General features: G+C 41.2%; 1 protein-coding gene across 1 annotated transcript in view; it reads left to right on the forward strand.

The window, feature by feature from the left end:
- Nucleotides 1-26,907, forward strand: part of LOC126456777 (E3 ubiquitin-protein ligase UBR5) — a 342,260-nt gene extending 315,353 nt beyond the window's left edge. The window contains exons 45-46 of the mRNA XM_050092547.1: nucleotides 4,580-4,810; nucleotides 25,415-26,907. Of these exons, the coding sequence (XP_049948504.1) occupies nucleotides 4,580-4,810; nucleotides 25,415-25,627 (444 nt within the window). The 3' untranslated portion in view covers nucleotides 25,628-26,907. The remainder of the gene's footprint in view (nucleotides 1-4,579; nucleotides 4,811-25,414) is intronic.
- Nucleotides 26,908-27,220: the final 313 nt, after the last annotated feature.

Raw genomic sequence — 27,220 nt, forward strand, 5'->3', positions numbered from 1 at the left:
AAGAGTGTTTTTTTTTTCCCCCAGATCGTCCACAGACTTCCTGGCGAGAAATAGGTTAACATAGCAAAGCACTTTTTCTCACAGATAAATTTGTGACTAGGTTTGTAGTACAGTTCAGCTGCTTTACCTTATTCTTAAGTTTTCTCGGTTGTTAAAAGTTTTGCTGCAAAGTGTTATAAAAATCACATAAACATGGCTGAGAACTTTGTTAGCTTTCAGATGAATCCTTCTTCAGAGCTTAAGTACATATTCAGTAGCTCTGAAAAAGGATTCATCCAAAAGCTACCAGAGTCAACAGTCTCGTTTGTGTGCCTTTCAGTGATTCAGGGTGCTAAACTCCTACCTTATGTTCCTCAGACCATTTACTGGTCTCATTGTGGTTAATTTCTGTAAGGGATATTCAGAAGGGTTTGGTTTAAACAGCCAAATATTAATTACCACTGTTAGTTATTAATAAGTCTTCCCTAATATGAAGTTCTACTGGGTCTTTTTCTATTTGATTGATCCACAGGAGTCCAGTAGCTTTACCTTTGTTGGGTAGTTTGAAGAGGTTGCAGGACACTGTATTAATCGTACTGGCTATTAATTTAAAATCCTCACTTTCACACACGTTTGATACTTTCTGAACAAATTTGTAGTTTCAACTTTTTCACACAAATATCCAGAATTATAGCTTGTTTAAATTTCTTTTAGCAACTTTTTCAATCTGGTTTTCTAGTTCGTAGATACATTGGACCATTATTTCCATATTATTAACTGTTGCATTTAAAGCTTCTATAGACACTTTTCAAAGGTGACGACATTATTGTGTATTCGCAGAAAGTCTTTCATAGATGATCCAACTGCTTCTTTCCCCACATCGAAATGAAGAGGCTTCACAGTCATCATTACCAGAAGCCAGATCTGGCGGACCTAGCCCACTTCATCTCTTTGGAAGAATTCAGCATTTTGGAATTGGTGGGAATGGAGGAGTGGACTCCTTAACCCCCTCCATCCCTTTCAGCCTTAGATCACAAAAATAGCTTCTTCATTAGACAATCTGTTTTAAAATCAGAGGAAAAGAGGAATGGTGCACAGATCATCTGGTGATGACTTGGTAACAAGACAGAACTGATAACACTTGGGTAACATGACTGTGAAATATGTGTAAAAAAAAATTACAAGATTGTCCACTGTTTCCACAAGGCAGTATGCGTAGCCTATGTATGTTGACTGTACAGATTTGTCCATTGATAGTGACCGGGCCAAATATCTCAAAAAATAAGCATCAAACTAAAAAACTACAAAGAACCAATCTTGTCTACCTTGAAGGGGGAAACCAGATGGCACTTACAGGGTTGTCCATTGATAGTGACCGGGCCAAATATCTCAAAAAATAAACGTCAAACTAAAAAACTACAAAGAACGAATCTCGTCTACCTTGAAGGGGGAAACCAGATGGCGCTTTGGTTGGCCTGCTAGATGGCACTGCCATAGTTCAAACGGATATCAACTGCGTTTTTTTTAAGTAGGAACCCCCATTTTTTATTACGTATTTGTGTAGTACGTAAAGAAATATGAATGTTTTAGTTGGACCACGTTTTTCGCTTTGTGATAGATGGCGCTGTAATAGTCACAGGCGTACAAGTACGTGGTATCGTGTAACATTCCGCCAGTGCGGACGGTATTTGCTTCGTGATACATTACCTGTGTTAAAATGGACTGTTTACCAACTGCTGAAAAGGTCGATATTGTGTTGCTGTATGGCTGTTGTGATTAAAATTCCCAACGGGCGTGTGCTATATATGCTGCTCGGTATCCTGGACGACATCATCCAAGGATCCAGACTGTTTGCCAGATAGTTATGTTATTTAAGGAAACAGGAAGTGCTCAGCCACATGTGAAACGTAAACCACGACCTGCAACAAATGATGATGCCCAAGTAGGTGTTTTAGCTGCTGTCGCAGATAATCCGCACATCAGTAGAAGACAAATTGCGCGAGAATCGGGACTCTCAAAAACGTCGGTGTTGAGAATGCTACATCAACGTCGATTTCACCCGTACCATATTTCTATGTACCAGGAATTGCATGGCAACAACTTTGAACATTTTCTGCCACTGGGCACAGGAGAAATTACGGGACGATGACAGATTTTATGCACACGTTCTATTTAGCGACGAAGTGTCATTCACCGACAGTGGTAATGTAAACCGGCATAATATGCACTATTGGGCAACAGAAAATCCACGATGACTGTGACAAGTGGAACATCAGCGACCTTGGCTGGTTAATGTATGTTGCAGCATAATGGGAGGAAGGATAATTGGCCCCCATTTTATCGATGGCAATCTAAATGGTGCAATGTATGCTGATTTCCTACATAATGTTCTACTGATGTTACTAAAAGATGTTTCGCTGCATGACAGAATGACAATGCACTTCCAACATGATGGATGTCCAGCACGTAGCTCGCGTGCAGTTGAAGCGGTATTGAATAGTATATTTCATGACAGGTGGATTGGTCGTCGAAGCACCATACCATGGCCCGCACGTTCACCAAATATGACATCCCCGGATTTCTTTCTGTGGGGAAAGTTGAATGATACTTGCTATCGTGATCCACCAACAACGCCTGACAACATGCGGCAGCACATTGTCAATTCATGTGCGAACATTACAGAAGGCAAACTACTCGCTGTTGAGAGGAATGTCTTTACACGTATTGCCAAATGCATTGAGGTTGACAGACATCATTTTGAGCATTTATTGCATTAATGTGATATTTACAGGTAATCACGCTGTAACAGCATGCATTCTCAGAAATGATAAGTTCACAAAGGTACATGTATCACATTGGAACAACCGAAATAAAACGTTCAAACATACCTATGTTCTGTATTTTAATTTTTAAAAACCTACCTGTTACCAACTGTTCGTCTAAAATTGTGAGCCATATGTTTGTGACTATTACAGCACCATCTATCACAAAGCGAAAAAAGTTATCCAACTAAAACATTCATGTTTCTTTACGTACTACACGAATATGTAATTAAAAATGGGGGTTCCTATTTTAAAAAAACTCAGTTGATATCCGTTTGATCTATGGCAGCGCCATCTAGCGGGCCACCAATAGCGCCATCTGGTTTCCCTCTTCAAGCTAGACAAGTTTTGTTCTTTGTAGTTTTTTCGTTTGACTCTTATTTCGTGAGATATTTGGCCTGGCCACTATCAATGGACCAACCTGTGTAGTGCAGTGTGTCAAGAATTGAACTTGAAAGGATGCCAGGTCCTTCCCAGCCATTATCAAATGTAATGCCTTCTGCAAAATGGTTTTCCTGTAATGTATCTTCAGCACATGGATAATTGCCAAATACAAGCTCAGCAGTGTGCATGTGTAGTTTAGGTCGCAATAATTAACTTTGTAATGTGAAAGTCTACCAAGAGGAGAATATCCCTGTTACCAGGCTCACACTTTTCCAGTAAGACTATGCAAATGTTTTTCAGAAAGTTATGATGTTATCCATACACTGTAGTTAGTGGACAATATTTTCACATTTTTAAAACGACAGGGTTTCTTTGATTTGCCAGTTACAAGACACTTGATCTTTTCAGACCTATCAGCATTGGTACTTCACATGGAGGCAAACATGTCGTATTTAGAAAGATTCTGAAGGAAAGCCTTGTTCCATCAGTAATTCGTATGTCCTTCAATTAATATTGTGTTCAAATTCATTTTATCTGCCACTTTGCTATTCACTAAAATTTACTGCATTTACCTTATAGTGTTCACCACATTGTAATCTTCTTAAGTGTATCGACTCACCCATTAGATGCAGGAAGTCCTGAATACTGAGCTTATTTGCCACTTTGAGTGCTTTTTCGCATAACGTACTGCTCTCTGGGATACTGGAAATATCTGCTGTCGACAACAGTTCCTTCCAATTTTCTCCAGTCCTCCTTATGTCAGAAAACAAGCAGTTTCCTTTAGCGTAATAACATTCAGTGCTCTCTGTGAGTGAACTGTCAAACTGGGACCCTTGCCACTTGTCAGATACAGAGATCTGCCTGTCTGCTAACAATAGGTGCTGTCGGGCTACCTTTTTAATTTTTCTGACTTAACATCACTCGGAAGCTAACCCAGTCATACATGTCTATCGTCAGTACTGCAATGTCGCCCCAAAAAGGATAATAATGGCCGAAATCTGTCATCTTGCAATCCCCCCCCCCAGGGAAAAAAAAAAAAAAAAAAAAAAAAAAAATGGTATAGACGTTAACATTGGCAGTGGCAAGATATAGAGCATCAGCTACAGCAATTATTCTCCGATGCTACTTCTACTAATTCAGAATTAGGAAGCCCAGGCCCCAAGAAAGTTGACAACATATGTTTGTAAACAATATTAGAGGGCCAGAACCACTCTAGTGTAATTTTGTGTTAATTGTACTTTTCTTGCTATTTATTAGTGGTGTTTCACATATTGTAAATGGCAGCTGAACATTAGAAAATTGCATTATTGTGAGTAATAGATATTTTTTAATGGTAGCTGTAGTTTGGTATTCAAATCAGTTTATTAATATTGAAATATTTTTGTGAATTGCAGAGCATCCGTACAGGGGTATTTGATGTTCTCCCAGCAGGATCACTTGATGGATTAACAGCTGAAGATTTACGTTTGCTGCTTAATGGAGTTGGAGATATAAATGTAGCTGTCCTTATATCATACACAAGTTTCAACGATGAATCTGGAGAATCCAGTGAGAGACTTGTGAAATTTAAGCGTTGGTTGTGGTCGATAGTGGAAAAAATGACTCACATTGAAAGGCAAGACCTGGTAAGAATTTTAAAACTATTACTGGGAATTCGTATGTGTGGTAATAAATCTAATTTTCATCTATGTGGCCAACTGGTCTTTGGTAGATCTACAGTCTAGCATATTGAAAATAATTAGTTTTAAAATATTAATTCAGATTAATAATGGGCTAAAAATGGACTGGGTAGGGTTTTATGGGCACCTTGTGTTATAGCCAGAACTTTGGTTTTTGTTGGGTGTGCATCATATTTGACCACGTTATTACAAATACGTATAGAGACTGACCCCAAAATGGAATTATAGGCAATTATTGATGATAGGCAATGAAAATCTCATAACTGCATTTTGTTAAATTTTGGGGGTGAAGAAAAACGGTTTCTCAAAAGATAATGAAAAGTGATAAAGAAAGTTGGTACATGTGTAGCTTTTAGCAGAAGCCTAGTTATTGACAGATAGAGAAATTCATGCACTTTCAAACCTCTTTGATTATGGAGTTACTGGAATTAAGAGTTTTCAGAGACAGGTGGAGGTACGAAGTTTTCGTTGCCTACCATCAATTTAAGCTTAAAAATCTGTGTACAGCCTTTTACCTCCCATTGCCAGTCTTATGTTCACCCAGTGTACAGCATGTGAATACCCGAATTATGCAATACTATAGTTGAATCCGTGAATGATGGTGAACCATGGAATGGAGAGGCACAGGCATGAATTGCATGATTGCCAGTTACAGATGATGGAGCAGTACACACTTGGAAACTCAGACACTGAACAGTTCCTAAGCTTGTGTTTCAGGAGTAGTGGGCAATGGAGAAAGTTAATCCCCCACCATCACATGACTACCATGGTGAGACGTCCGGATAGAAAGGAAAGAGATATGCAATGTTGCCTGGTACATCAAGTTGCGATTTGTGCTTCATCCGGTGTATCTACATACATGGGAATAAAAACGCTTGTATCCGATGGCAAAATTAAATTTTACAGATAATAACTTTCATAAAACACCAAAAAACGTTGCTGCCATGTGCAGCACCTAATTACAGCCAACATAGACACAGTCTACCAGAAATTTCATGTTGTACAATATTCTGAAGGAAATAATTTTAATACCGCAAGAATATTGCATGTAATATTGGAAAATTTTTCATATTTTGTGACTGTGATAAACGTTTTATGTAGACCAGATGCATTTTGCGTTATTTTAAAGCACCTTGATCAAAACAAAGTTGACATGTCAGTGCAGTGTGCTAAAAAAACGAACCTCTTTGTGTGTGTGTGTGTGTGTGTGTGTGTGTGTGTGTTATACAGAAACAGCAGTTGTTAAAATATAGGTTAGTAGAGGCAAATGCTGAATATGATCTTAAAGCTATGACAGGTAATCAGATGGCTTGGTGATGTAGAAGCCAAAGTACTGTCCAGTGAAGATGCTTCAAAATAAAGCACATTTGGTACAAATAAGACTTTTATTGCAGTCGTAAAAGACAAAATATACCACAGTATCACTGATAAAACTGTGGCTGCGGAAGAGAAACTGTAGGAAAAAAGGCAACATGAATATTGTATGTGTGCTTCACCTTTCATTGTTTACAGTCGCTGCGACTGTCTTCATCTGCACCGTGCGCAGTCGGTGTCATTGTTTGACTTGTGTGGTCTAGAGTGATATTGACGGGATCAAGCAGATTGTCAGTTAAATTGCAAAGTCACATTCGTGCTGAAGGAGCTATGCTGTCCAGTGATTTGTGCAAAAGTCTTTCTGTGGCGGCAGTTTTAAATGTCGTGTTTTGTTGTGGGGCATTCTTTTTCACTTGTGCTTGTACGAGTTCTATCTGATTGTGCTGGCAATTATATGATGGCAGATGCTAAACTGTATGTCCATCTTCCTGTGTAGTACAAGCGATTTCATAGACAGTCCTGTGAAGCCCTGCAAGTTGCAACAATTCACTCAGAGTTTCATTGAAAGTGTGCAGTATATTTTTACTTGCAAGCTACGGCATGGGAGCTTTGTTAACAACTGAGTGATAACTTGCGTTGTCCATAACAATCATCAATTTTGCAGGGAAGTAAGGGAGAAACTATTTTTTAAACCATAATGTAAATGTCTCAGAGTTCATTTCAGAATGATAATCCCCAGAATTGACCTTTTTGCACGAAACACTATCTTGTTTTCTGGTATGAATCTGAATCTGGAAGTAGAGCTAGCATGAAACACAATTCTTTGTTCCCCTGTACCAACTGGTACTTTAAAGCCACTCGAACCATCACTGTTTCTAACACGCTTTTTTGCTCTGGTTTATCCAGGTTTCGTCCAAGTAAGTGTTTGCCATATTTTTCTAATTTCAAGAATATGTCTTAAGAACTGTGCCTTGAAGCAGCAATATCAAAACTTTCCATTAAAAGTTTTTTCTGTCATTTGTGTTTGCATATTTGAATCCAGTGTCTTTCAGTATTCTTCGCATTGAGGTAACACTGCTTTTAAAATAGTTTCACGCATTTTCAGTGAAATTTTTTTGACAATAGCAGATTCACCTACCTTATACACAATGACCATATCTTTTCTTATAACATTTTGACAAAGATGTCTGAATTGTCTAAATTAGTGACAGGCTTATCATGCCTGTGATGTTCCCGTGACAATCTGAAAACTGGTCTTCCACGGTCTGGGCAGATAAATTATCTTCTCTGTCAATCCGCTGAACAGTTCTAAAGTTGATGCCACTCACTTCTACAGTGCATTCCTGAGATATGGTAATGTCTCTGAATGGTCCACCATTTTCTGCTTCCACTTGAAGAAAGCATGTATCCTGGGAATTGTGTGTCTCACTTGTTTATGGAGAACTAGTCACTTACCACCACCATCAGCCATGACAGATATCAACGAACTGAGTATAAATTCACCAAATAACTGCCACAACTACATGTAATGCTGGCACTGGCCAAGACATTCACAGCAGAGCACTAGGAAAACTGCTGAACATTCATTGACTGTAGGAGGATGTCATCACAGGTGCGCAGAACGAACCGAAACGCAACTGCCATCACTCATGGCTCCAACTATAGTTGGAGTTGCATTTAACCTACCAACCATAGCCTGGGACGCCTACAGATTCACTGATAGGGGGTACAGTCAGTCAGCCCCCCTGCGGGTCCGGGGATTAGAATAGGCCCGCGGTATTCCTGCCTGTCGTAAGAGGCGACTAAAAGGAGTCCATCCCCCTCACGGGGGTAGTTCGCGCCTGCGTCCGGAGACGGACGGTTCCACGACCTATCATCGTGGTCCTTTTGGTTTTTTCACTTCTCGTTTCTTCCTTCCTTTTGTTGGTTCCTTTCTTTGCTCTTCTCCACCTCACTGTCTTCCTTACTCTTTCCCTTGCCTTCTCATTGCCTTTTTCTCCTTGCCTTCTCATTGCCTTTTTCTCCTTGCCTTCTCATTGCCTTTTTCTCCTTGCCTTCTCATTGCCTTCTTCTCCTTGCCTTCTTATTGCCTTCTTCCCCTTGCTTTCTCATTGCCTTCTTCTCCTTGCCTTCTCTGGTCTCCGCCTCGGCGTTTGAGACAGTCTGTCCTCTTTCTCCCTCTCTCTCTTCTTTTTCCTCTTCTTCCTTCCTCCCTGTGCGTGCCTGAAGGCCGACCCACGCGTTCGCACGCGTAGCCGGTGACGGGGTAACGCGTAAGTCCCCGCCCTGGGTAGACATGTAAGGCACGCGCGTACCCCCTGGTAAAGGCCAGGCCCGGGGAGGGGTGATTGCCTGAGCTGATACCTTCTGACCATGCCGATTGGTCCCTCCGTCTGTTTCTCGGGAGGTGTGACCTGAGGTGTAAACATTCACCTAAGGCGGGAGTGCCCTCTGAGAGGGTCCCCACAAGGAAGGAGCGCGCCATCGGAGACGCTGGCAATCATGGGGGATTCCTCCGCAATGGATTCTACTCCATCTCTTTCGACTTCGACCCAAAAACGGAAACGTGACCAGCCAACAGTGACAAAAGTACTACCGCCTGCCCCACAGTTCCTCGTAGTTTCTCGAACTGAGGACGGAAAGGATTTTTCCTCTGTCAACCCTTTCGTTATTCAGAAGGGCGTAGATGCCATAGCCGGATCTGTCAAATCCTGTACCAGGTTGCGTAACGGCACCTTATTACTAGAAACTGAGAATGCCTTTCAGGCACAAAAACTGCTTCGGGCCACCCTCCTGTACACGTTCCCTGTCCGGGTGGAGGCCCACCGAACTTTGAATTCGTCTCGTGGTGTGGTCTATACTGGCTCCCTCGACGGATTGACTGACGAGGAGCTTCAATCATTCCTCGCTGAGCAGGGCGTGACGGCTGTCCATAGGGTCATGAAAAAGGTCAACAATGACCTTGTACCGACCCGGACAATTTTCTTGACCTTCGATAGTGTTAAGCTGCCATCGCGCATCAAGGCGGGCTACGAGGTTATTTCTGTTCGCCCCTATATCCCGACACCTACGCGCTGCTACCAGTGTCAGCGTTTCAATCACACTCGACAGTCTTGTTCCAATGCGGCTAAATGTGTCACCTGTGGCAGGGATGCCCATGAGGGTGACTGTCCACCTCCGTCTCCTCGTTGTGTGAACTGTCAGGGTGACCATGCAGCATCCTCCCGCGACTGTCCTGTCTACAAGGAAGAACGCTGTATCCAGGAAATTCGGGTCAAAGAGAAAGTGTCCACCTCGGCTGCTCGCAAGCTATTGGCTAGTAGGAAGCCCACGCTGCTCCCAGCGGGGAAATACAGTACTGTCCTCGCCTCTCCTCGGACTACCCGGGAGGTAGCAACCCAGACATGCGATCTGACCTTCAGCACCACGGTCGTCCGTTCGGCCAGTGCTAAGATCGCGCGGTCGACGTCTCCTCTTCCTCCCATCACCCCACAGACACGAGCACCTTCTTCAGCTTCTGCTAAGACGAAGACACCGAAGTCAGATGCACGGGCCTTCAAGAAGGAACCATCCCGTGCAGACTTCCTCCGTACCTCGACCTCACAGCCTTCGACCGGTACTTCCACTACACGTCCTTCCAAAAAGGCGCATAGGAAGCACAGTTCTCCTTCCCCGCCACGGCGCATTTCTTCTCTTGCGCCACCCAGCGGCTGCCGCCCCAGGCCGTCATCCGTTTCGCCTGGCCGCACCGCTGGTCGCCGTACATCTGGCCGTTCACTGGCGGAGGAAGCTCCCCCTCCCGGCCATCCTCCCGAGATGGCCGATGACCCTATAGACCCAATGGACGATGACTGTCCGCCTACTGATAGCGGCGGCAGTGCTCGCTCGAAGCCAGGCCCTAAGCGGCCTTCGAGGTGACCACTTCTCTCATCTTTCTTTTCTTACGATGGCACTTATTCACTGGAATATTCGCAGCATTCGCTCCAACCGAGAGGACTTGAAGTTGCTGCTCCGCTTGCACCGTCCGCTTGTCGTAGCCCTCCAGGAAACGAAGCTACGCCCATGCGATCAAATTGCCTTGGCACACTACACCTCTGTGCGTTTTGACCTACCCCCTGTGGTAGGTATCCCAGCTCATGGAGGGGTTATGTTGCTGGTCCGGGATGATATTTACTACGATCCCATCACGTTGCACACCGGCCTGCAGGCAGTTGCCATCCGCATTACTCTCCCCACTTTTACGTTTTCCTTTTGTACCGTTTACACTCCATCGTCATCTGCCGTTACCAGGGCAGACGTGATGCAACTTATTGCTCAGCTACCTGCACCATTTTTGTTAACTGGAGACTTCAATGCCCACCATCCCCTTTGGGGCTCTCCAGCATCCTGCCCGAGGGGCTCCTTGTTAGCAGACCTTTTCAACCAGCTCGATCTTGTCTGCCTCAATACTGGCGCCCCTACTTTTCTTTTGGACACATCTCACACCTATTCCCATTTAGACCTCTCTATATGTACTCCCCAACTTGCATGCCGGTTTGAGTGGTATGCACTTTCTGATACATATTCGAGCGACCACTTCCCGTGTGTTATCCATCTCCTGCAGCATACCCCCTCTCCGTGCTTCTCTAATTGGACCATCTCCAAGGCAGACTGGGGGCTCTTCTCTTCCAGGGCGACCTTTCAGGATCAAACCTTTACAAGCTGCGATCGTCAGGTCGCACACCTCACGGAAGTCATTCTCGCTGCTGCTGAATATTCCATCCCTCACCCTCCTCCTTCTCCACGTCGCGTACCGGTCCCCTGGTGGACCGCAGCGTGTAGAGACGCTTTACGTGCCCGTCGACGTGCTTTACGCACTTTTAAACGCCACCCTACAGTGGCGAATTGTATCAATTATAAACGATTACGTGCTCAGTGTCGTCGTATTATCAAAGAAAGCAAGAAAGCCAGCTGGGCTGCTTTCACAAGCACCTTCAACAGTTTTACTCCTTCTTCTGTTGTCTGGGGTAGCCTGCGCCGGCTATCTGGCACTAAGGTCCACTCACCAGTTTCTGGCTTGAAGGTCGCGAATGACGTCCTTGTGGCCCCTGAGGCTGTCTCCAATGCCTTCGGCTGCTTTTTCGCAGAGGTTTCGAGCTCCGCTCATTACCACCCTGCCTTCCTCCCCCGCAAACAGGCAGAGGAGGCTAGGCCACTTAACTTCCGCTCCTCGAATTGTGAAAGTTATAATGCCCCATTCACCATGCGGGAACTCGAAAACGCACTTGGCCGATCACGGTCCTCTGCTCCAGGGCCAGATTCTATTCATATTCAGATGCTGAAGAACCTTTCTCCTGCGGGTAAAGGTTTTCTTCTTCGTACATACAATCGCATCTGGATTGAGGGACATGTTCCCGCATGCTGGCGCGAGTCTATTGTTGTCCCGATTCCTAAGCCGGGGAAGGACAAGCACTTGCCTTCCAGTTATCGACCCATCTCGCTTACCAGCTGTGTCTGTAAAGTGATGGAGCGAATGGTTAACTCTCGATTGGTTTGGCTGCTCGAGTCTCGACGCCTACTTACCAATGTACAATGTGGATTTCGTAGGCGCCGCTCTGCTGTTGACCATCTGGTTACCTTGTCGACCTTCATTATGAATAACTTCTTGCGGAAGCGCCCGACCGCGGCTGTGTTCTTTGATTTGGAGAAGGCTTACGACACCTGTTGGAAGGCGGGCATCCTCCGCACCATGCATACATGGGGCCTTCGCGGTCGCCTCCCTCTTTTTATTCGTTCCTTTTTAATGGATCGACAGTTCAGGGTACGTGTGGGTTCTGTCCTGTCCGACACCTTTCGCCAGGAGAATGGGGTGCCACAGGGCTCAGTTTTGAGCGTCGCTCTCTTCGCCATCGCGATCAATCCAATAATGGATTGCCTCCCAGCTGATGTATCAGGCTCCCTTTTCGTGGACGATTTTACCATCTATTGCAGCGCGCAGTGTACACGTGTCCTGGAGCGCTGTCTTCAGCGTTCTCTTGACCGTCTTTACTCCTGGAGTGTCGCCAATGGCTTCCGTTTTTCTGCCGAGAAGACGGTCTGTATTAACTTCTGGCGATACAAAGAGTTTCTCCCACCGTCCTTAAGACTCGGTCCCGTTGCTCTCCCAATCGTGGAGACAACCAAATTTTTAGGCCTTACATTTGACAGGAAACTTAGCTGGTCTCCACATGTGTCATATTTGGCCGCCCGTTGTACCCGTTCTTTAAATGTCCTCCGTGTTCTCAGTGGTCTGTCGTGGGGAGCGGATCGAACCGTCCTACTTCGTCTATATCGGTCGATCGTCCGCTCCAAGCTGGATTATGGGAGCTTCGTATACTCCTCTGCACGGCCATCCATCTTACGCCGCCTCAACTCCATACAACATCGGGGTTTACGACTTGCGATCGGAGCATTTTATACCAGTCCCGTAGAGAGTCTTCATGCTGACGCTGGCGAATTGCCACTCACCTACCGGCGCGATATACTGCTTTGTCGGTATGCCTGTCGGCTACTGTCAATGCCCGACCATCCGTCTTATCGTTCCTTTTTTGACGACTCTCTTGACCGTCAATACGGGTTGTATGTCTCTGCCCTGCTACCCCCTGGCGTTCGCTTTCGTCGCCTCCTTCAACACCTTACTTTTTCCCTCCCTGCAACCTTTCGAGTGGGCGAGAGCCGCACGCCACCTTGGCTCCAGGCTCAGGTCCGCGTTCACCTTGACCTCAGCTCGCTCCCAAAAGAGGTCACTCCCAGTTCGGTCTACCACTCCCGTTTTTTGGAACTTCGTTCGAAGTTCATCGACATGACTTTCATTTATACAGATGGCTCTAAGACCAATGACGGGGTCGGGTGTTCCTTTATTGTCGAGGCACAAAGTTTCAAATACCGGCTCCATGGCCATTGTTCGGTCTTCACAGCTGAGCTCTTTGCCCTCTACCAGGCTGTTCTTTACATCTGCCGCCACCGACATTCTGCTTATGTCATCTGCTCAGATTCCCTGAGCGCCATCCAGAGCCTCAGTGATCCGTACCCGGTTCACCCCTTCGTACACCGGATCCAACGCTCTCTTCAGCAGCTGGTGGACGTCGGTTCTCCAGTTAGCTTTATGTGGGTTCCTGGCCATGTCGGTATCCCTGGGAACGAAGCTGCAGATGCCGCGGCCAAGGCTGCGGTCCTCCAGCCTCGGACAGCTTCTTGTTGTGTCCCTTCGTCCGATTTTAGCAGGGTGATTTGTCGGCGCATCTTATCTCTGTGGCATGCCGATTGGGCTGCACTTACCGACAACAAGCTTCGGGCCTTAAAACCTCTTCCCGTGGCTTGGACGTCCTCCTCACGCCCTTCTCGGCGGGAGGAGGTCGTTTTAGCCCGGTTAAGAATTGGACACTGCCGGTTCAGCCATCGCCATCTGCTGACGGCTGCGCCGGCGCCGTTCTGCCCATGTGGGCACTTGCTGACGGTTAGACACATTTTAATGTCCTGTCCAGATCTTAACACACTGCGCCTCGATCTTAACCTGCCAAATACTTTCGATGCCATTTTAGCGGATGACCCACGAGCAGCTGCTCGTGTTCTTCGTTTTATCAATTTGACAAACCTCGCTAAGGACATTTGATGATGCTGTTTTTTAATCCTATGCCTGTCAGTCTGTCTTTTATCGTGTTTTCCCTTTTAGTTGTTGTGGTCAACTTGTGCCTCGCGGTGCATTCTTAGAGTAGTCAGGGCGCTAATGACCATTGAAGTTGTGCGCCCTAAAACCACAAAAAAAAAAAAAAAAAAAAAAAACAGTCAGTCAGTCGTGCAAAGTGCTTTTGAACATATTTTCAGAAAACTGACTTGAGCAGCTAGTTAAGCAACCCTCACACAATGGAAATAACTTAGACCTAAATCAGTCAAGAAGACTAGGAGACTGTTTCTGTTAAAAAGTGCAGATAAGCAGTTGTTAGCATCCCACTTAGACAGTGAATTGAAAACACTTAGTTTATGTAATATAGACACAGAGTAATTATGCCCAAAGTTTAAACAGATTTGAAATCATAGTAGGAAGAACTTTGTGCTGAGTAAGTGGATTAAGGATTGTAGAGACCAACTGTGGCTTAACAATAAAATGCAGAAAATGCTGAGTAAGCAAAGGGTGTTGCACTCACAGTTCAAAAGAGAACACACAAATAATTACAGGCAAATGTTAGTAGAAATTCATACTTCTGACAAAATAATTATCCATGATGCATGCAACTACTAATATCTTACCTTAGCAAAAGATCTGACTGAAAACACGAGAAAATTCTGGTCCATGTAAAATCGCTAATCGGGTCTAAGGCTTTCAGCAAGTCGCTCATTGAACAGTCTGGTGTGGCAGTTGAAGACAACAAAACGAAAGCCAAACTTTTAAATTTTGCTGTCTCACACAGGAAATTGTACAAATATACTATAATTTGACAAGTGAACAGACCCCAGTACAGATGACATAGTAAAGAAATGACTGAAAGAGGTGAAATCAAATAAGTCCCCAGGTCCATATGGAATCCTAGTTTTGTTGTACAATGAGTACTCTGCGGCATTGGTCCCTTACTTAACTTGCACTTAACATGAATCTCTCGACCAGCGCAAAGTCCCAGGTGCCTGGAAAAAAAGCGCAGGTCTCCTGTATATAAGTAGGGCAACAGAAGGGACCTGCAAAATTACAGACCAATCTCCCTAACATCGGGTTTGTGCAGAATCCTTGAACATATGCTCAGTTCAAATGTAATAAATTTTCTTAAGACCAAAAGGCTTATGTCCACAAATCAGCATGATTTTGGAAAGCATTGCGCATGCAAAATTTGGCTTCCACTTATCTCACATGATATACAGCAGAAAGGTAATAAGCAGTCACAATATTTTTCGAGTTGCAGAAAGCATTTGACTTCGTGCCCCACTGCATACTGTTAAAAAAGTTATAAGCATGTAGAACTGGTTCCCACATATGTGAGTGGCTTGAAGACTTCAAGTATTATAAGTGATTGTCGAGCATAGATAATGTGTCGTCAGGAGTGCCCCAGGGAAGTACGATTGGACCATTATAATTTTCTACATACGTAAATGATTTGCGCAACAGAATGTACAGCAATCTGCGGTTGTTTGCAGATAATGTTGTTGTGTATGGGAAGGTATTGAAGTTGAGTGACTGTAGGAAGATACAGGGTGACTTAGACAAAATTTCTAGTTGGTTTGATGAATGGCAGCGAGCTCTGAATGTAGAAAATAGTAAATTAATGCAAGTGAGTAGGAGAAACAAACTCGTAATGTTCGTATACAGCATTAATAGTGTTTTGCTTGACACAGTCATGTCCAGATATCTTGGTTTGGCATTGCAAAGCGATATGAGATGGAATGAGCATGTGAGGATTATGGTAAGGAAGGCAAATTGTTAACTTCTGTTTATTGGGAGAGTTTTGGAAAAATATGATTCATCTGTAAAGGAGACTGCATATTGCGACCTGTTGTTGAGTACTGCTCAAGTGTTTGAGATCCATACCAGATCAGTTTGAAGGAAGACATCAAAGGAATTCAGAGGCAGGCTGCTAGACTTGAACAACATGCAAACATGGAGATGCTTTGGGAACTCAAATGGGAATCCATGGAGGGAAGACAACATTCTTTTTCAGGAACACTTTTGAGAAAATTTAGAGAACCAGCATTTGAAGCTAACTGCAGAATGATTCTACTAGTGCCAACATAAATTACACATAAGGACCACAAAGATAAGATATGAGAAATTATGGTTCATGTGGAGGCATATAGACAGTCATTTCTCCTTGCTCTATTTTTGTGTGGGACAGGAAAGAAAATGACTAGTAGAGTAGGTACACAGGGCAATGCCAAGCCTCATATGGTGGCTTGTGGAGTACAATGGCTTATGGAGTATGTACGTAGATGTATATGGAGACTGCACAGAGACCTGAAATAATCTCTCTTTTTTTTTTTTTTTTTTTTTTTTTTTTTTAGCCTGTAATATGACAATATGAGACATTTCATGGCAGATAAAAATATATAATTTTAGGAATCTCCTTTTTTATTATAGTATCAAGTGATTTTTAGGTACAGTAAATATAAAAACTACTTATATTATTGTAGCATGAGTATTATTAAGTGGAATTAAAATCATCACCTTCATCTACAATTATGGAAAATGTAGATTGCTACCCACAGAGAAGATGGTACGGTGAGTTGCAGACAGGCACAACAGAAAGACTGTTACACACCAAGCTTCCAGCCAAAGCCTTTTTAACAAAAGAAAGGAAGACACACGCACATTAACACAATCAAGAACACTACACACACACACACACACACACACACACACACACACACACACACACACACACACACACACACAAAACTTCTGTCTCCAGCTTCTCTAGCCAAACTACAACATCTGCAACAAAAGCAGCAATTAGGAGTTGGACAGCAAAGGGAGAGGTATAGCAGTGCACAGGTGGGGGGAGAGGAGAACACTGTCTGGTGGAGTGTGCAGGAACTAGAAGGTATCAGGAAAAAGTTGCCAGGGGCAGCATCGGGAGGCTGTGGGAGAGAGTGGGGGCGACAGGAAGCAGGGAGGCGAAAAGACTGGTGAATGCGTTGCACAAGGCCAAGTACAATGTGGGTGAGGGGGTGTGTTCTGGGAGGAAGTTATTGGATAGAGGGGTGGAAACTGTTAGGCAGAGGGTGTTGAGACAGGAAGTTATAGCTGGAGACCGGTAATTTTGAGGGCGGAGAAATGGTTTTAATGGTAGCTTCCATCTGCACAGTTCAGAATAGCTATTGGTGGACAGTAGGATTCAGATATCCTGGGTAATGAAGCAGTCCCTTTATATCCTAGAACCCTACCTATCACTGTTGATGCCATTCCCTACATGCACTGTTGATGCCACTCTCTATATACCACAGTTCGGTGGACAGCTGGTTGGTAGTCATACCAATATAAAAAGCAGAGCTGGTATGAGACATGCCCACTACAGTGGCTGGAGATATTGGTCATGATTGTGTGAGGTGTGCCTACTTGTGTGAATGTATGTGTTTTCCTTTCTTTTCTGGAGATGGCTTTGGCCAAAAGCTTCGTATATAACAGTCTTTTCTTTGTGCCTGTCCACAACTCAATGTGTCAACTTTACGGTGCGTAGCAGTCTATCCTTTTCTTAATTGTTGATGTTCCATAGCTTGATTTCATATTCTTCAGCTATTCGGCATACTGTAGGCCATGGGGAACAATTGATTTGTTCATTCATTCATTTGTTTCTTTATTCCGTCCTTCTCCCCCCCCCCCCCCCCCCCCCCCACCTTCTCCGCCATACCATCCCCAATAACTTCTTCAGTATTTTCACTGAAATTCTTTCCCTTCCCTTCCCTTCTGACCACCAGGTGTTCTTAACTGTTGTACAGTCTTTTTCCCAGAACTGCATGAAGTTATTAATCTTTGTTTGAAGAACTTGTTTATTTGTAGTTACTACCAAGTAAAATTTATTCATGGTTACATCTTCATTTTGATATAATCTGTATACATTATTATTATTATAAATATATAATTTTATTTCCACATACCATGTTTTGGTTGCTTGTAACTTGATGATTGAAAATTTTCTGTTTTGATCTGCCATCACACATTTTTTGTCAAGTGCACATAGATCTTGTATCTTTTCGTGCGAACCATTTGCCTCTCTGATTTTGCTCTTCATCCTTGAACCTTCCTTTCCTTTTCTGGTTTTAAGTATATGTGAATGTTACATGGCTTTGTTGGTTGGGAAACCTCAAAGGGTACACTCAGCCACCTAACTGGAAAGGGTTTTCTTCCTCCACATGTAATTTAGAGTCTGAATGTTATGTGTTGTGTGTAAGTGACTTTGTGGATGTGTGTTCAGCATCATGTCATGATTGTGTTGTCTGATGGTGAAAGAAAAGAAAGCTGGTGCCAATGCAATGTGCTCTTCTCAGATAACATCACAGGGATCTACAAGCTTAAAAGCCCCCATCCAGTAGACAGATCATAATCAGTACAGTCACATGCCGTCACTCCATGAGAAACTGTGGGGAGGTTTCGAATTTAATACATGACAGTGGTGCAGAATGTGGTGATCAAGAACTTTATGCCCCCATCTCTCCTTCTGTTGCCGACCAAATAATGGTGATGAAGATTGTTTCCACTGCCAAGATTAGAACAATTTACATCAGTCAAGTGCCACCATATTGGCAACCTTGGCTAAGGAGGCGGGTTTTTGGTCATAAAATCTTCCTAAAGTTATTTCTTTCTTGTGTAGTTCCACATTTTTCTCTTTCTTTTTCAGTGTCAGATTTTCTGAACTGTAAAATACTTCTTTCTTCGCTACTGTGATGTAATTCTTAAACTTCTTTACAAGAAACTGTGTACTTTTTCTGTACGTGCTAAATCAGCCTTTTTAGTGTTAGCCTTTTTACTTTTTATCAAGTCAGAATGGTTGTGTCCATTCTCAAGGATTTTAACTTTATCTGGTCTCTCTGATCTTTTCATACTTCACTTTCTGATTGTTTATTTTGTTCCTATTCTAGGTATTCTTGTCATCTCATATGATATACAGACTTTTGTTCTTTCTTCAGTCAGTTTTTTAAAATAATTTTCATATCACTTTTTTTCCTAATAATGCAGAATCATTTGTGACTGCTGTGTTCTCTACCTGTAGGCCACGTATTCTTGAGCCTCTATTCCCGTATTTATTGCATTCTACCACATTCTCATCCTTCTTTATAGGATGTGGTTAAACATTCTTGATGGTTCTGAAATTTCCATATCAAACTTTGTAGATAGTCTTATAATGGATCTTGTCTTTTACCAGACATTAAAAAATCAAACAGTGCTGTTTCTTTGCTGCCCAACTTCCAATTTCCTGGTTTTTATTTAAAACAATAGGAAACTCTAGTTGTTTTTTATTTCTTTGATAATGATTTTTGTTCCTGTAAGCTTTGCCCCTCTTGAACTGTGTTAGGTGGTGCCACTTACGTAGACTAATCCCCAGGCAATCACAAGTATACTCCGAGCAACTAGCACCATCATACTGCTTCTTGTGAAGATTTAGCTCATCTACACAAATGTATACTTTGAGAGGGGTACATCTTAAATCAGTTTTATATATTTGTGCCTTAAAGCAGTCAACTAGCCTTGTACTATTATGCAATTCACTGTAGCCTGCAGTGCCACCAATTACAATTACTTTTTTCGTAGCATTGTGAGATACACCTTTGACATTCATTTGCTACAAACTATGATCTCTGTGCTACTATGATCCCAACATACATTACAGTTACTGTTATTAAAATAAAGTATGTTTTAAATGTCCCACAACCATGGTGTATTGTAAAAACAGAAGATTGAATTATCACCGAAATAGAAATTTTTGCTCTATTTACACCAAACTAATTTCAGTTGTAGTATCTAATTGTTTTATTTACAATGTTACAAATTACAGTGTGTGGCATCTGACAGACTATCATTCCACATAATTAGTTACAGTAAAACCAAAAGGCACAATTACTGGAGAGATGTGAAAAAATAAGGATATGATGACTAATGCAACTGACTTAGGTTCCCTAACTGCTGAGAACTGCTGCATGTTCCCTACACCTACAGCTGCAAGATGCTACTATCCACTAAACTCTGACAGTTTGTCACATCTACTGGTTATACGCAAAGTACGACTGCCTGAATATCTCCTCCTCCTAGCTGCCTTCTTACCAACTGCCAGTTCGGATTCTGCAGCACCACTCATCCTCCTCAACCTATCTCGTTCCTCCTTTGCATCTTGTAACTGCATCTGCGTCTTGTAAATGGACCTGAAGGGCACATATCTTATGCGTCTGCTCTTCTATTAACTTATTTCTGCGACAAATTCTGCATTTCCAGGAGAGGATCTCGCATCTGTTACATGGGGCTGGAGAAGGTACTGATGGCGGAGGGCACGGCTCACTTTGCAGTGGTGCCAGTTGAGTCTGCCAGTAGATCGGATTTCACTAGGCATGGCCCGCATCTCGATAGGTATGGGAAGGGGAGGCTGACAAAGCTTATAGATGACAGTGCAGTGGGCAGTGGTGGGATCACTCCTGTAGTAGTTGATGTTAGAGCTGCACTTTTTTTAAAAATTGAAGTCAGCTGATACGTATCCCTGCTTAAAGAAAGTCCCTCTAACAAAGAAATAACCTTCAGAGGTGGTCAGGTATTAAAGTAGAGGAGGAATTAGCATATTTCATCAAAATATAAGAGGTGTTAGTGATAAAGTTAGTGAACTGCTTGTAGATGTTGACTCTGTTATTATTGGTATACCGGAGCATCAGTTAAATATTTTAACAATTCAGAGGCTTCCTTTACCAGGAGAGAGCTGGCTGTTTTTCAAGAAGCTTTTTGCGGTGTGGGGGAGCGGCTACGTAAAAAAAAAAAAAAAAAAAAAAAGGCATTCCATTTGAGTTCGTATATGTTCACAGCACTGAACTGAACAGGGGCAGTGGAATTCGGTGAAACTAAACTTCTAATTGTTGCTGTTTATAGGTCCCCTAACTCGTGACTTAAGAGCATTTCTGCTCAAGCTAGAGAGGGTTCTGGTTCACTTTATTAGTTTTTATTATAGTACCAAAAATTAGTTAATGACTTCAGTATTAATTTTGTATGTGATTTTGCAACAAAAAGGATGCTGGAAAATCTGCTAAATTCATATGTTCTGGTGCAGACACTGTTGTTGTTGTTGGTTTTTTTCCCCAACCAGGGTGCAGGGGAACTGTAGCACTGCTATAGGCAATATTTTTATTCATTTTTTTCATTAGTAGAGGGGCATTCTGTTGGTAGAAGGGTGAATGGCCTCTGTACAAAAGCTAATCCAACAGCAATAGTGTGTTTTTTAGACCTCGTTAAGGAGCAAGAGTTGCAGGATATTTATAGTGCCGATAACACAGATGACAAACATAATGCTTTCCTTAACACATTTCTCGTGCTCTTTGAAAGTTGCTTTCCCTTAGAATGTTCTAAACAGGGTAGTAGCAATAAAAGGCAACCTGAATGGCTGAATAGTGGGATAAGAATATCATGTAGAAACAAAGTGGGAATTATATCAGAAGTGTTGGAAGTAGCCACAGTCAAGCTACAGTAGCCCATTACAAACGGTATTGTAAGGTGCTTAAAAATGTTATTAGGAAGGCAAACAGTATGTAGCAGTGCGCAGATAGAATAGCTAATTCACAGGATAAAATTGAAACCATACGGTCAGTTGTGAAGGAAGTGTGTGGTCAGCAGCACAAAGTCAAACGATATAAAGTCATTTTGTAGTAAAAATATTACTGTTATTGATAAGTCAAACATATGCATAGTATTTAACAATCAGTTTCTGAGCATTGCTGGTGAGTTAAATAAAAACTTAGTTTCTACAGAGAATCGTGTAACACTCCTGGAAAATGTCTCTCCAAGATTGATGTCTGAAATACTACTCTGTGATACTGACAAGCAGGAGATTGAGTTAATAATTAAATCACTGAAGACTAAGGACTCTCATGGATATGATTGAGTGCCTAGTAGAATATTAAAGTACTGTTCTGCACATGTTAGCCCTGTACTGAGACATATTTGTAATTTTTCCTTTAAGAATGGTCAATTTCCTGAACGATTAAAGTACTCTGTAGTAAAGCCACTTTATGAAAGGGGAGAAAGGGATAATGTAGACCATTTTAGACCCATTTCTATGCCATCAATGTTTGCTAAAGTTATTGAAGAGGCTGTGTATGTAAGGGTAATTGATCATTTTATTTCACATAATTTGCTATCAAAAGGACAGTTCGGTTTTGGAAGTGATTTAACAACTGAAAATGATATATTCTCTGTCCTGTGTGAGGTACTGGATGGATTAAACAAAAGGTTTCAAACGCTATACATCTTTTTTTATTTAACTAAGGCGTTTGATGGTGTTGATCACAAAATATTGCTCCAGAAGTTGGACCATTATGGAATAGGGGGAGAAGCTCGCAATCGGTTCACCTCTTTAATTTAACAGTGGACAGCAAAAGGTCATTGTTCACAGTGTTGAGAATGGCTATGATGCGAGGTCTTCAGTGGGGCATGGTCAAATGGGGGTTGTCGCCTCAAGTTCAGTATCAGTTTGTACAGTTTCTAACAATTTAACAAAACCCGATGTTTTAATTTCACAAAATGAGCATTGATCAGTGAAACTAAACAGTTAAAATTTCTAGATGTTCAGATACATAGTAAACTGTCTTGGAAAGCCCATATTCAATGTCTTGTTCAGAGACTTAATCCTGCCATTTTTACCATTTGAATGGTACCCAAAGTTAGTTAGTTCGACATGAAAAGTAGTCTACTTTGCTTATTTTCAGTCACTTATGATGTATGGTATTATATCTTTGGGTAACTCTTCCCATTCTAAAAGGATATTTTTGGCTCAGAAATGCGCGGTTCGCAGTAAGAGGTTTTAATTGTTCATTTACATGTCAGGTTCCATAGGATCAAATTGAGGAGCAAATCTCCAAGGTCATGGAGCATGTCAGTACATGAAATTACAACATAAAAGTAATAACAGATAAAAGAAAATGTTTATGAGTCCGAAAAGAGTCAGTCCATAAGTTTAAGTAAACACAATCAACAATACAATAAGAATCAGTTTAATTTTTGAAGGAACTCCTCGCCAGAGTAGAAAGAGTGACCCATGAGGAAACTCTTGTTTCGATTTGAAAACGCGTGGATTACTGCTAACATTTTTGAATTCGAGTGGTAGCTTATTAAAAATGGATGGAGCAGTAAGTTCGCAAACATCTTGTCGACCACTTTTCATTACCCTGGGTATTCAGACATTGGCCTCTCAACATATATATTCTTACTGTCATTTCTTGCTAACAATATCAGCTTATTCCCAAGAATTAGCAGCTTTCACTCAGTTAATACTAGGCAGAAATCCAGTCTGCATTTGTATCGCATTTCCTTTACTCTTGTGCAGAAATGTGCGCAATATACTACTGCATCCCTTTTCAGTAAGCTACCACAAGAATTCAAAAATCTTAGCAGTAATCCACGCACTTTGAAATTGAAACTGAAGAGTTTCCTCGTGGGTCACTCCTTGTATTCTGTCGAGGAGTTGCTTGAAAAATTAAGCTGATTCCTGTGTTATATTGTTGATTGCATTCACATAAACTTATGGCTTGCCTTTATTTGAGTTCATAAACACTTTTTTTAATCTGTTATTACCTTCATGTTGTAATTTCATGTACTAAAACATTCCATGACCTTGGAGATTTGGTCATAAGGAACTAGACATGTAAAATGACGTGTAAAATAAAATAAAATCAGTATGAAATCTGCATGAGCTAACGAATAATACCAAAAGGAATGTAAACACTCGTCAAACTATAGTGGAAAGGGGTGCAGAGATTGGAATGTGATCACAAACATATAAGAACAGGCAGTGCCTTGTACCCACATAAACACCAGTGTGTGTGGATCGCTAGGTGAGCTAAGAGGAGGTCTAAGAAAGTGCTGTGTGGTGGCTGTCTATGCAAAAGTACATAGACACACAAATAAATGAAATAAATCATAAAGAATACGCAGGTTGAAGTTACGTAACCCAGGTTAATGATAAAGGTAAAATTGAAACTGTATAATTCTTTAGAAAGAAGGGTGAATATACAAAAGTAGGGTATATGAATACATGATTAGAATTTTATAAAGTAAGCAAAATTGAATGCTCTGAGCTTAGAGCAAATGGCAGCACTATAAATTTTTTGAATTACAATGTAAAAATTTTAGAGCCAAAGGAGAGGATGATTTGGGGAGGGGGGGGGGGGGGGATGAGAAACAGAAGAAAGAACATAACTGGAAATAAGAAATTGGGGGGGGGGGGGTCGAATAATGAGCCTGTAGAGGAAGGTAAATAAAATAAAAATTAGAATGTATGCAAAGCCACAGTAATTAGAGAAATAAATGCAGCCAGGAATTTTGAATAACTGCCCATTTCTTGTCTATACATTCATTATTTCACTACCACCACCACCAGCCCCATCCCCATATTCCTTATTTATTTCCATTTCATATTTGTTTTATGTGATGTAGTTGTGAATTCAACATTCATGGAATAGGAACAGTGTCATGTATCAACAGAAATGTTTTGTATAGATTTCAAATGTTCAGGATGTGGTTCTGTTTACTAATGTCAATCCACAATAGTGTTTTGCCAACTTTCACTTATTTTTATGCTTCAATAATGATCATGACTCATCATTGCTGTCAAAAGCTGTTTGTGTTACATTCTGCTTAAAATAATATGGCACAGTGTGGTGACAAACAACAGTCACAAAGGAATTTACAAGGTGGCCGAACCTTATAACTAATGAGTTTTTGATAAAACTGGAAAGCTTAGCTGAGCTCGGAATAATTACGAATACGTGGCACAGAACCTGAAAAAATTTCATTTGCACCCATGGAAACTAGTAAAGTAAAACTTGCCCTCACACACAGCGAAAACTGATCCAGAGAAATTCAGAATTTCAACCTGGAAATCTAGGAGAAATCTTTTGATGACACAGTCCTGCCCCCTGTGTTGTATTAGTGTCCCGTTTTGCCAAGCTGAATTGGAACACCATTGATTTCGTCAATTCAGTCAGTTGATATATGACTGAAGGGGCTGTCAAAGGTGCTTGTTATTTTCGTTCGCTGTTTTTAAGGTGCTTCCTCAGATCCACATAATAAAACAACGATACTTCTTTAATGTGTAAGTTATGATGTATGTCGTGTGCTATGTCATACAAAAGTTTCTTTTTTACTGTTTTATAGTGAACTATATTTGAAACCAGTTCAGCATAAATAACAAAATAAATTTAATTTTTACAAAAAATGCAAGATGTGTGTGTGTGTGTGTGTGTGTGTGTGTTTTTTTTTTTTTTTTTTTTTTTTTTTTTTTTTTTTTAACAACATTGCTTTCTTGACGAAAATGTGTCATTTAATTTTCGTTTGATTATTTATGTAATTGTTACAAATGTTGAAAGTTTCATGTTTCATGTCCCCCCCCCCTCCCCATCTCTCTCTCTCTCTCTCTCTCTCTCTCTCCACACACATTGAGTTTACATGTGTTTTGTGGTTATTTTTATAATAAATTTGTCTACATAGTTTTTTCAGTAACAGTACTAAAGTTTATTTCATTCTTTATTCTTTTTGCCATACCATTTGTACAGGTTTATTTCTGGACGGGATCTCCAGCATTACCAGCTAGTGAAGACGGATTTCAGCCTATGCCAAGTGTAACTATTCGTCCAGCTGATGATTCTCACTTGCCTACAGCCAACACATGTATATCTCGGTTGTATATTCCATTATATAGCAGTCGTGCCGTTCTGCGACACAAACTACTCCTCGCTATTAAAACAAAAAACTTTGGGTTTGTGTGAATGTAAGAAGAGATAATTACTTGATTTTGTATGACATGAACACAAACTTTAAAAATATCTGCAAACAAGTTAGCAACTTATAATTACAGTAGTTGTTGAAAGTGGAATGCCATGAGGTGATATGACAAACATGTTAGTGAATGTATTTTTTGGAGAAGAAAGGACATCTCATTAGTATGAATCAACTACTTATTTGGAGGAAAGTATAGGTTGATATCCTCTTTGGGAGCAAAATCGGCTCCTTCAAATCATTGCTGCAGTCAGTATTTTGTGAGAGAAGATTGTGTGTGTGTGTGTGTGTGTGTGTGTGTGTGTGTGTGTGTCACAGGAGAAGAATAATTTAGTCTTGTAATTATAATTGAAATGCAGTATACAGTTTGAGATACTACATACAGAACTAGCATACATTGATTTTATTGAAAGCATTATTTATGAATTTTGTTTTGTCTATGAAATTATATGTGTGCTTCGTGATAGTGACCAAACTAGAATCTTTTAACTACCTAATATTAAGGTATTTGACATTAGTATTTCAATTTGCAAATATTTACATACATTACTGCTAAGCTATGATTATTCTGCAGCTGGAATTCCAGATAATTTTGTAATTCGTCCGTTCTTTCTTCTGAGAAGGAAATTGCAAAATTATTTATTTGACAAGCAGTAATAGTTATGTTAAATGTTAATATCATTTTCAGCATTAATTTAAGTTGCTTTAAAATTATTTTGTTATTTTGTTTCGCTCTGACAAAATTTATATATTCTCAATGCCCATCTGAAAACAGTGGTATGAAATTGTGTATGACCCAAGTGGCAGATATTTCAGCAGGTTTTGAATGTCACTTGTCACCCATAGAGAATACATTTTCAACACGTATTGCATCTGAATGTATAATCAGTTTTGCACAATGAAGGGCAGTAAGTTATAACCATACATGTAAATGGCTAAGCTTAAATGCATTAATTAGCATGTATAGGGCATATATTATTTCTCAGTGACATTTTCGTACAGTTAATATATTGAAATAACAAATCTGCTTCTTGTTAGAACATTCTAAAAATACCAAGGACATTAATTTTTCTACTGCAACAACCATAATTTTTGTTGAAATAGATTTTTTACTATCTGTATCATTATTTGTGAGCAAAATTGAAGATGTAGACATCGTTCAGTTGATTATGATTTTCTCATTTTGTCATGATGTTCACCAAAAATGCATAAATACTGAATGTTTTCTTCATACCAAGTGTAATTCTTTCAGATTCAGATACCAATAAAGTTTGTGGAAATGTAGCTTTCATTGTCACTTCTATTTGTGTATTCTTTCCTGATTGTGTTGATTACTGTGTTGTAAATGTAATCAGTTCAGGTGTATCATAGCATCTGTGACATATTTTAATTTGTTGCTGTTGGGTGACTAATGGGAGGAGGAAAACAGCTTACAGATAGTGAGACAGGTGCCTCTCTCTGGAAGATTTACTGGAGAACCGTTTTCTGCGACAGTGAATGCTGTTCCAGAATAGTAGATCCGGAAAAAATCAAAGTGATAGGGTTTGTAACTGATAGGTAGCAAGCAGATACCTTCATAAAAC

Source organism: Schistocerca serialis, chromosome 2 (genome assembly GCF_023864345.2).
Source record: "Schistocerca serialis cubense isolate TAMUIC-IGC-003099 chromosome 2, iqSchSeri2.2, whole genome shotgun sequence".
Taxonomy (NCBI): domain Eukaryota; kingdom Metazoa; phylum Arthropoda; class Insecta; order Orthoptera; family Acrididae; genus Schistocerca; species Schistocerca serialis.